The 10,525-nt window shown below is 48.3% G+C and overlaps 1 protein-coding gene across 1 annotated transcript in view; it reads left to right on the top strand.

Moving 5' to 3' along the window:
• Window positions 1–3,546: 3,546 nt before the first annotated feature.
• The window catches only part of LOC111721738 (telomerase-binding protein EST1A-like), a 26,680-nt gene continuing 19,701 nt past the window's right edge, over window positions 3,547–10,525 (top strand). Inside the window, exons 1-2 of the mRNA XM_023518700.1 lie at window positions 3,547–3,733; window positions 7,764–7,910. Coding sequence (XP_023374468.1) covers window positions 3,686–3,733; window positions 7,764–7,910 — 195 coding nt within the window. The 5' untranslated portion in view covers window positions 3,547–3,685. The remainder of the gene's footprint in view (window positions 3,734–7,763; window positions 7,911–10,525) is intronic.

Raw genomic sequence — 10,525 nt, forward strand, 5'->3', positions numbered from 1 at the left:
TTTTTTTTTTTTGGTTGCAGCCGTCATTGTTGTTTGGCGGGCCCAGGCTAGATTCGAACCCACCAGCTCAGGTGTATGTGGCTGGCACCTTAGCCGCTTGAACCATAGGCACCGAGCCAAGATAATCTTGGAATTTTCTTTTTTAGGTGGTTTGAAAGGCTTCCTCCACCATAATATGTCTTTATTAACCATACTTAAACTGTTTTCTTTCTTTTTGTGGGATGTTTTTTTCCTCCCTAACTCAAGGCCTGGAGGCTTTATCTGGAATATTCCCATAAGCCTCCTATAGGGTCAAGAGATACGGTTCTCTCCCCAGTGGGCTTATTCCTCCTACCTTAATGCAGAATGTTTGTCCAGATTGGCCAGTGGGCTAGAGACAGAAGTTTCTCTGTGCCTCTTGTTCAAGCCCTGGCTGATCTGTTCCTCAAGTTTCTCCTCAATGGTTCAGACTTTGCATTTCTGAATCCACAGTGTACTTTAGACCCCTAAGACTGCATAACCTTGGCCCTTCTCACTGGTGGTTGGACTGCATCTAGTCTCTTCCAAAACACTAGATGACTTTTCTCTCTCCACACTGGTAGAATCCTTTTCAAACTTCTTAGCACCAGCTTAGAGACCCCAGTAGATCAAAGCTCTTTTGCAAATCAGCCAGGATGTTCTTGCCCTAGGGGAGGAATTAATGACCAGAGCAGACACAATCCCCAAGGAAACTGGATTCCTTCTTAATGGGTTGAAAATGAAAAGTAGAGGGGAAAACTTTTTTGCTTGTGTGACCACATAATGGACAATTCCCACTGACCTTCTAAGGATGTGCCACAGGCAGGCTCAGGATGCATGCATCCCTGGGCTCTGCTCTGCCCTGGAAATCCCTATCCCCAGGAGTCCCACGTCCAAACATGTGTCCTTTCTCTGTCTTGGCCAGGAACCACACTTTTTTCCTAAGCCATTCAGTATACCACCCAGCTCATGTTCTGAGAACAGTAACACTCCTGCCTACCTGTCAGCACACACACCCAAGGCACACACTCTCTTGGGTAGGTTTCTACTACACACCCATCAGTGTACTTCTCGCTATCTAGGTGAGGCTAAGGACCATCTCAGTCTTTTTCTATGTCGTCTTCTCGCCCCTTAATCACCACTGCCTCTCGATCACCGGCAGCCTCACACCAAAAAGGAAAGTCCTAGACTCATTACATAATTCTCCATAGTGCAAGCAGTAGCTGGGGCATAAGGTCAGAGGTCATAGTAGGGTCGGGTGGCTGACACACACTGTAACGACAAGGTGGTTAAAATTAGACCACAGAGAGGAAACTGGCAGTCTTGTGGAAATGCAGAAGTTTCCTCTGCAAGTGAGAGGCTAGGGATGCAGGGAGGCCACTGTGCGTGCTGCCTGCCAGGCTATTACTCATTTCAGCTCTGTTCTTTAATGCCTTTTAGCCCCTGCTTCTGTATTTCTAGCTTTCCTCATCACATGTTTGAATACACATGATGGAACCATGGTTACCTGCCCTGGCTGAAGGCTAGCTTCCTTCCTCCTTCATGGAAGTAAACCCAGGATGAGGGACCCCAAACTCAAGGGGCTGACTTTTTTTCTAAACCCTCCTGGATAGCTGAGAACCTTTTCGGTCAACCTCTGAGGTGGAGATGGTCAAGATACTTAGCCTGAGATTCCAGTCTATCATGGTAATAGGGCCAGTGGTGTGAGAGAGCAGGGACCTGCTCAGGCAGGGGAAAAGAGTGGGTTTGGCTTGGCAAAGGTGACAGAGGATGGTGTCAAGGAGCACACCATTGGCTGGTGTTCCTGTGCTTTCCTTGGCCGGCCAGCCAGCAGAGTGGTGCTCATTTTCAGTGTCTTAAAGAAAATGGATCATCCTTGCTTCATCTGTTCCCTGTGATACTCAGCCGAGCTTTCCTGTGCCTGTCCATCTTTACCATAAGCCTACTATGTGCCCAGCTTGTCCTTATAACTCTTGCCAGTGAATTATGAAAAGGATAAGATGTAGTCTTTGCCACCAGAGGAGTAGCTGTCCAGATGAGGGAGATGACACATTTACCTGTAAAGTGATGAGCAATCAAAGACAGTCTTCAGATGAGTACTTCCCTGTGTGATGCAGACACATAAGTCATGAGTCACTTTCACATTAAGGAATAGGAAAGAGTTAAAGGAAGGACAGGGGCATTCAGTGTAGTCCAGAATCAGTGTGGATGAAGGGGCTTCCCCCTGTGGCCTATCTGCCCACTGACATGTATTTCCCACATGGGGTGGTCTTCAGCTTCAAGCTCCAGATCTAGCAGGGCTTGTCTTCCTTGAGGAGAACTCTACCAGTAGAGAAGAGAGGAGAGGACATAACATGAAAGGGCTAAAATGCAGAAGAGTACAAGAGAAGTGGATGAGTTGGAGGGTGAGGACATGCATGCGGCGTCTGGCAGAAGGGAGGACCCCAGACTGGTGACTGTGGATGCTCCATCCAAGACTCTTACAAATTTGACAGTTACTCAAGATATTGAATTTCATTTCAGCTAAATCAGCCCTGGCTTCTCTGACAGCACTGGCTTGTGTGCTAATGTGGCCACATGGGATCAGGTTGGCGTGAGCCCCTGGAGGAGCAGAGCTTTGGTGAAACACCCCCACCTGCTCTGCCTGTCTCCCTCCTCCTAACAATTTCCTGCCTGACCCCAGTCTCTTGAGCATGAGAAGCTCTTAGGTGGGGCAGGAACCTGTCATGGGAAGCTCAAAATGATCTGGATGAAATGAAACAGCCAAGAAAGCCCTCATCATTCATTTCACATTCCAGCTGAAAGTTCTCCTTTGGGGAGTCTGGAGACAGGGAGTGAGGAGAAGAGTGGAGAGTGGCAGCGAACTGTATGCTATAACAGCCAGTGTTTTACACTCCTCTTTTCTTTCTACTGATTAGAGACCAAACTTAGAAGAATTTATTCTTCATTTTTTTGGGGGGACACAGTCTCAGTTTGTTGCCCTTGGTAGAATATCATGGCGTCATACCTCACAGCAACCTCAAACTCTTGGGCTTAAGCGATTCTCTTGCCTCAGCCTCCCAAGTAGCTGGGACTACAGGCGCCCACCACAACACCCAGCTATTTTTAGAGATGGGGGTCTTGCTATGGCTCAGGCTGGTCTCAAACCGGTGAGCTCGGGCAATCCACCCGCCTCAGTCTCCCAAAGTGCTAGGATTACAGGTATGAGCCACTGTGCTTGGCCCAATTTATTCTTTTTTATGTGAAGACTTTGGTAAAAGAAAAGCAAAACCCCTGAGGGAACCTGGCACTGATCCTGGGGTTGTCTATAGCCCTGGAGTGGCAGGACTGACCTAAGGAGAGACTAGGGGGACCTCCTTCAGAAGATTTTGTCCTCAACCTGCTTTTGGCCCTTGCTCACCACCTTGGACACACATTCACATTCCCACTCACTCACTCTGTCCCCACTTGCCCAGTAACTCTGGCATACATCTCAGGTACCCCTCAGCCAACAGTGTCTCTCATCTTCATCTTCCTTTTCAGAAAATGCTGTTTTTCTTCTTTCCCTCTCATCCTGTAGGTTATTGCAGCCGACTGCAAAAGGGTCACAGTGCTGAAGTATTTTCTGGAAGCCCTTTGTGGACAAGAAGAGCCTCTGCTGGCATTCAAGGGTGGAAAATATGTGTCAGTGGCACCCGTCCCAGACACCATGGGAAAGGAAATGGGAAGCCAAGAGGGAAAACAACTGGAAGATGAGGTACTATGCGGGAAGAGCCCGCTGTGGCGGAGGGAAGGCTCCCTCCTCCTCCCCCTGCCACCCTGCCATCCTGCCATATCTTCAGCTTCTACTCCTGATTATTTATAACCCACTCAGAGCAATATCTGTGTTAATGTGACCAGTCAGCTTCTCAAAAGTGTACTCTGCTTATGCCCCTTCCTGCCGGTCCACCCTAGTGCCTCCTTCTCACACTGCTACAAGTTCCAGATGCTTCTTTTTACTGTTGCATTGGAGGAGAAGGGAGGAAAGAAAGAACGAGTTTAATAATGTGCAGCTCTGGAGGCTTAGGGAAGGGAGTGGAGAGAGGGGGGTGTTAGGGTTCAGGCTGAGGATCAAGTTTATAGATGTGTGGAGCTCAGTGCAGCACAGGCCTGAACTCCAGCCTCCAGCACACGTACAGGAAGAGCTGACATTGCTGGCCCCGTGTGGAAAATCACCCCCTCCCCCAGCCTTCCCTCCCTCCCTCTCTCCCTCCCTCCTGCACATCCTGATGTGATTAAGGAATTCTCTTGTTTGTTTGCCCTTGGTTGTTCTGTAGCCCTTGCTTCACTCCAGACCGTGTGTGTGTGTGTGTGTGTGTGTGTGTGTGTGTGTGTGTGTTTGTGCATGTGCGTGCATGAGCCTGTGTACCTACTCCTGCAGAACCCCACTGGCAGTTGCACTGCCATGCATGTATGTGTCTTTCTGGAAGTGACTATTGACATGGGTCTTCATATGCTGGATTTTATATCAGTTTAAGTAAACATTGCTGCCAGCTTCCCTGCTGCCTGTGGGTTCTGAGTGAATGTGAGTGTGCTGGTGCTGGAGCATGTGTGAGTTCAGTATCACTGCCAGCTGTTCTGCTGGGTGTCTGGGTGTGGGAAACTCTGTCTGGGTATGTGTGCACGCACACCTCATTTTTGCCTAAAGATTGACTCCTTCTTTTTGCCCCACAGTGTTAAAGACAAAGGGGACTTAGGTGGGAAGGAACGTGGGCCTGAAGGAAGGGACGGAAGTGGTTCTAGCCAGAGGCCAGGTCACCCATAGGCCAACACAGTCATTTGGCCCACAGCAGTCTCAAGCGCCCGGTTGAGCAGGGTGGGGTGCAAGGATGAAATCAGCAACAGGCCAAGGAAGCCAGATGTCAGCTGGAAGCTGTCATTTGTGATCTGAAGCAGTGATAGAGTAGCCACCTTTGGATCAGAGTCTCCCAAGCAGCAGAGTCTTGGACTGGCTTCATTAGAATAGATGGAGAACCCCACCCCACCCCTGATGACACAGGGCTCAGTTTCTAGGACAGAGGTAGTTCAAGGGATAAAGCCGAGCCCATGATTCCAGACTCTCCAGATGAAACCTGGGCAAGGAATAATGGGAAAAAATGAGCTGTCAGCATTAGGAGGAGCCAGTGGGGTTGCTAAAGCCATCAGGGTATTCAGGTTTCAGGCAGGGCAGAGCAGTGCCACCCAAACCCTGGGCACTGTGTTGGGAAGCACAGGTGGGCCGCATCTCAGCCAGCCATCCCCCCCATACTTTGAGGCTGAGACAGACTAAGGAGGGTGTTCAAGGTCTACTGGAAGCCTGCAATCCCAAATCCAGTTAGGCAAGTAAAGCCCAGAGAGAGGTACTGCATAAAAGACAAGAAAGGCTACTTTTCCACGCTTGCAAGAAACAAACCAACGCTCTGGTCCCAAATCTTGGCTGCATGTCTGTCTGTCTGTCTCTCTCTCCCCCCCCACCCCCCCGTCTCCCTCTCCCTCTCCCTCTCTTTCTTTCTCTCTCTCCCCCTCCCTCTCTCCCTCCTTCTAAGGCTTATTGACCAGACAAAGGTTGTGACCCACGCCAGGCTGCCCACTTCTTCCTTTTCCCACGAGCCTCCTGGGTTCCTTTATGTTAGTGGTCTCTGGGAAACCCTACTTACCCTGGTCTGTGTAATTTCATAACCCTGTACTTCCTCGTTTGCTGTGAGAGCTGAGCAAACCTCAGACAAGCTTCTCTGACCCTCTTTTGACCTCAGTCAAGCTCACTTCAAGCCTCATGATAACCTAGTATACCCTTGGTCAGAACAAGCAGAGGTATTGTTCCCCCATGGACCAGGCAGGCATCATAACCCCCCATAATGGTCCAGGTTAACCCCATGAACCAAGAAGTGAATGTACAGAGAGTGTGTTCCTCTTTCCCACGGCCTGGGCCTCTGAAGGTGAGCCCTGTGACACTGTAATGTGTGTTGTCAAATGAATGATGCTGTGGACCTCTGAGACCTCTTAGGATAGCGACAATTCTGGCCCTATCCTCAAATCTCATCTCTCCTCAAAATCTAAGACTTAAGCTGATTGAGAGACATTGGGGGAAGTGTTTCTTCTGACCTCATTCTTTATGAACAGAACAGAGTCCAATTCCTTAAGGGATGCTACCAAAGTGTCCTTCTTCCTAACTCCAGATTCTGCTACCAAGTGAAAACATCCATATACTTTATTAACTACTTTTAGCCAAGAGTATCTGATTATTATCTTAAGATGGACAGTTAAAAGAGAGTAGTCTATACTGAACAGGTCTGCTGGGGTCTGTGGCAAACCTGACAAAGCTTAGCCACTAAGGGCTAGATCTGGGCTTATAGTCTAGATTAAGGACCCCAAACCTTTGGGCTTGCCAGTTATTGTCTGTACAAACACATATTTTGGAATAAGAGTCACTTAGGTTGGAATCTCCGTTCCTGCCATTTAATTAGCTATGTGACCTCAAGCAGGTTATTTACCTCTAAATCTCAGTTTGTTGTTCCTTTATAAAATAGGGATGGTAGGGTGACGCCTGTGGCTCAGAGGAGTAGGGCACTGGCCCCATATGCCAGAGGTGGTGGGTTCAAACCCAGTCCTGGCCAAAAACTGCAAAAAAAAAAAAAAAAAAAAATAGGGATGGTAATAGCACCTGTTTCACAGTTTGTTGTGAGGATTAAATGAGTTAATACATGAAAAATGCTTAACCCAGTACCTAGCCATTAAAAAGCACTCAGATGGTAGTTACTATAATCATTGTCATTATTATCATCCAGTTAGGAACATAGGAACCTTCTACGAATCACTCCCCATATACCCATGCTAACCTTGTCCCTCAGAGGAAGCTGTCTTGGGCAGCTGCATGTTCTCCAGTGACCAAGGCCAAAAGTGAGGGATCGAGAACTGGAGTGTGGGACCACCCGGGGAGTGATGGCTGCTGAGAGTTGAGGCTGCAAGAAGGGAGGTGCCATCCCTGGGGAATATTCCGCCAGCCTGGCAGGAGGCTCCATAAGCTAGCCAGACACCTTCTACCCTGCCCAGGCCCTGGGAGGGCAGCCGAGCAAGGTCATGTCATGTGAATTCCTGTAATGGGGCCCTGCAGTCCCCATACCACCAGACTGTGGTCTTAAAAAGAAACGAGGGCAAGGTCTGCTGAGCTACAGCATTTGCTCCCTGACGCTGTCTGGGGCAAGGGAGGTTCCACATCTAACTCCCAGCTGTTGGCCAGAGTTGATTTCTATCAGATCATTAGCATAAATTAGATTTAAATTGGGTTAGTTTTCTCTTTTGTTTCCCCCTTGAATCATTTGTGATTGCAAAATGAAAATAGACCCAAAGCTTGATTTTGTGAATGTGTGCAGAGGAAAACAAAGAATGTGAGTACAAATAAGTATGTGTGATTTGTGAGTGACTTACAGTATACTCTATAAAGAAAGAGCCCCCTAGAGCAGTGGTTCTCAACCTTCCTAATGCCGCGACCCTTTAATACAGTCCCCGGTGGTGACCACAACACGAGGAACTGTATTAAAGGGTCACAGCATTACGAAAGTTGAGAATCACTGCCCTAGAGTGTAAAAGGGAGCAGTTAGAGGGGAAGGGTGACAGCTTCTATCAGTTACCTCTTTGCCTGAGTGTGGGGTCCTTTGCACAGGATGATCCCAATCAGAACAGATGAAGGACTGAAAGGGCAGAGAGTAGGTTCAATAAGCACTGTGTGTTCACAATCTCCCCTTTCCTAATGTCTGCTCTACCACCCAAAGGAGGAGGACGTGGTGATTGAAGACTTTGAGGAAGATTCAGAGGTCGAAGGCAGTGGGTGTGAGGATGACATCAGAGAACTTCGAGCCAAGAAGCTGGCTCTGGCCCGGAAGATAGCTGAGCAGCAGCGTCGCCAAGAAAAGATCCAGGTGGGCCCTGCCTGGGGAGGGTGGTTCCCATTTGGGTAGGTGCTATATAAGACATAAAGGGGACAAGGGCAGGGAGTAGGGGTGAGCAGGATTCTCTCAGGAAGAATCTTACAATGTCCTGCCTACCTCTACCCCCATTTTCTTATTCCACCAGTAAATTTTAGTAGCATGTTTAGTGACTAGAGTCTCCCTCATTCTGGGCTCCTACACAGGGACAGAGTCTTCTCAGAGAATCTGATAAAAGCTTCTCTCCTGGGTGCAGCAGCTCATACCTGTAATCCTAGCACTCTGGGAGGCCAAGGTGGGTAGATTACCCTGAGCTCACAGGTTGACACAAGTCTGAGCAAGAGCAAGACCCCGTCTCTAAAAATAGCCAAGTGTTATGGTGGGCACCTGTAGGCCCAGCAACTGGGGAGGCTGAGGCAAGAGAATCCCTTGAGCCCAAGAGTTGGAGGTTGCTGTGAGCTATGACATCATAGCACTCTACCGAGGGTGACGAAGTGAGACTCTGTCTCAATAAATAAATAAATAAATAAATAAAATAAGAGCTTTTCTCCCAATGAGGATCAGTAACACCACACAAACACAATTTTTCATACAATTTCAGAGATTTTCAGAGTTTCCCTGAACTGTATCTAGATACTCCTGGAGAGGACACAGATTCTCAGTTAAGAAGATTTGTTCTCATGCAGGGGTAGGGGTGAGGGGATGCCATGGCCACAGTCGACTTAACCTGGATTCCCAGTGTAACGGAAGCACCCCCTCTGGATAAGATACTCTCTACACCCTCCCAGAAAGAAACTACTTATCTCCTCATAGGCACTTTCACTACCATCAGCCCTCTCACAGGTCTATCCCTTCATTTCCAGTAAGTTTTTCTTTATGGCTATCCCAGGTCTATCCTCTTGAACTATATGCCTACTTCTAGGCCTCTGGGCAGTCAGAGAAGAGCCGGTCATGCTCCCCTCTTTTTTTTTTTTTGAGACAGAGTCTCAAATTGCCACCTTGGGTAGGGTGCCATGGAGTTACAGCTCACAGCAACTTCAAACTCTTGGGCTTAAGCAATTCTCTTGCCTCCCAAGTAGCTGGGACTATAAGCACCCACCACAACGCCTGGCTATTTTTTTATTACAGTTGTCATTGTTGTTTAGCAGGCTCAGGCTGGGTTCAAACCCACCACCCTTGGTACATGTGGTGGGCGCTCTACCCACCAAGCCACAGGCGCCACCCATGTCATGCTCCCTTCTTTAAAGACTAGCTGTTGTTGCCATGCTGTCCAGCCTCTTTAGAGATATCTGTTTCCAACCCTCTCTTCAGCTCCACTCTCCTTTGGCATAGGGTTTAATGCATATGATCCAGGTTGGCCATTTAACTAGTTCTGTGACATTTGGGAAATTATTTAACTTCTCAGAGCCTGTTTCCTCATCTATAAAATGAAAATGGTCATAGCAGCTACCTCTTAGGGGTCTCTGTGAGGTCTACAGGAGACAGTATATGTATAGCACTTAGCATAATGCATGGCACACAGTGTGCTCCATAAACAGTCTCTGTTGTCTGATGTTGTCTAATTGCCCTGCCCTGGGAAAGGAATGAATTACCAGTTGGGATCATCATTCTCTCTTTTTTCTTTTTGGCTGGGGCTGAGTTTGAACCCACCACCTCAAGCATATGGGGCCAGTGCCCTACTCCTTTGAGCCACAGGCGCCGCCCCATCGTTCTCTTTTTTGTTGTTTTTTTTATTTGTTTTTCACTTGTCACCTCCAGTAGAGTGCTGTGACATCACAGCTCACAGCAACTTCAAACTGTCTGGCTCAAGCAATTCTCTTGTCTCAGCCTCCCTAGTAGCTGGGCCTACAGGCACCCGGCTGTTTTTTTTAGAGACAGCGTCAGGCTGGTCTCAAACCTGTGAGCTCAGGCAATCTACCTGCCTCAGCCTAGAGTGATAGGATTATAGGGGTGAGCCACCACATCCAGCCAGAGACAGAACTTTTGAGATAACTGATGGCAAGCAAGAAAAGAGCCACAGAGCAGGAAGAAAAGAAGCTTGAAGATGACACTATTTTGAGGGCCACACAGTCTCTAAAAATAGCCGGGCATTGTGGCAGGTGCCTGTAGTCCCAGGTACTGGGAAGGCTAAGATAAGAGAATCCCTTGAGCCCAAGAGTTTGAGGTTGCTGTGAATTGTGACACCATGGCCTCTGTGGAAGGCAACAAAGTGAGACTCTGTCTCAAAACAAAAAAAGTCCTGTCTCTACCAGTTACCTCCATTTCTTGACTCTCAACATGTTAGAAATCATCAAGGACCTGTCTTCATCAAATCTCAATCCCTATCATAGTTGACGTCCCTGCAGCTTTGAGCCCTGAAGTTACCTTCCACCAGCTTCATTTTAGCACATATGAATATCTTTGTCTTCTCTCTGTTGAACAGACCATCTTCCTAGGCTTCCTCCCAACCCATCATTTTCTACTTAAAAGATCAGCTCCCGGCTCAGCACCTATAGCTCAACCGGCTAAGGCGCCAGCCACGTACACCTAAGGTGGCGGGCTCGAATCCCCAGCCCGGACCCGCCAAACAACAATGACGGCTGCAACCAAAAAATGGCCGGGCGTTGTGG

The sequence above is a fragment of the Otolemur garnettii genome, unplaced genomic scaffold, assembly GCF_000181295.1.
Source record: "Otolemur garnettii isolate 467f Iridium unplaced genomic scaffold, OtoGar3 scaffold00145, whole genome shotgun sequence".
In the NCBI taxonomy this organism is placed as follows: Eukaryota; Metazoa; Chordata; class Mammalia; order Primates; family Galagidae; genus Otolemur; species Otolemur garnettii.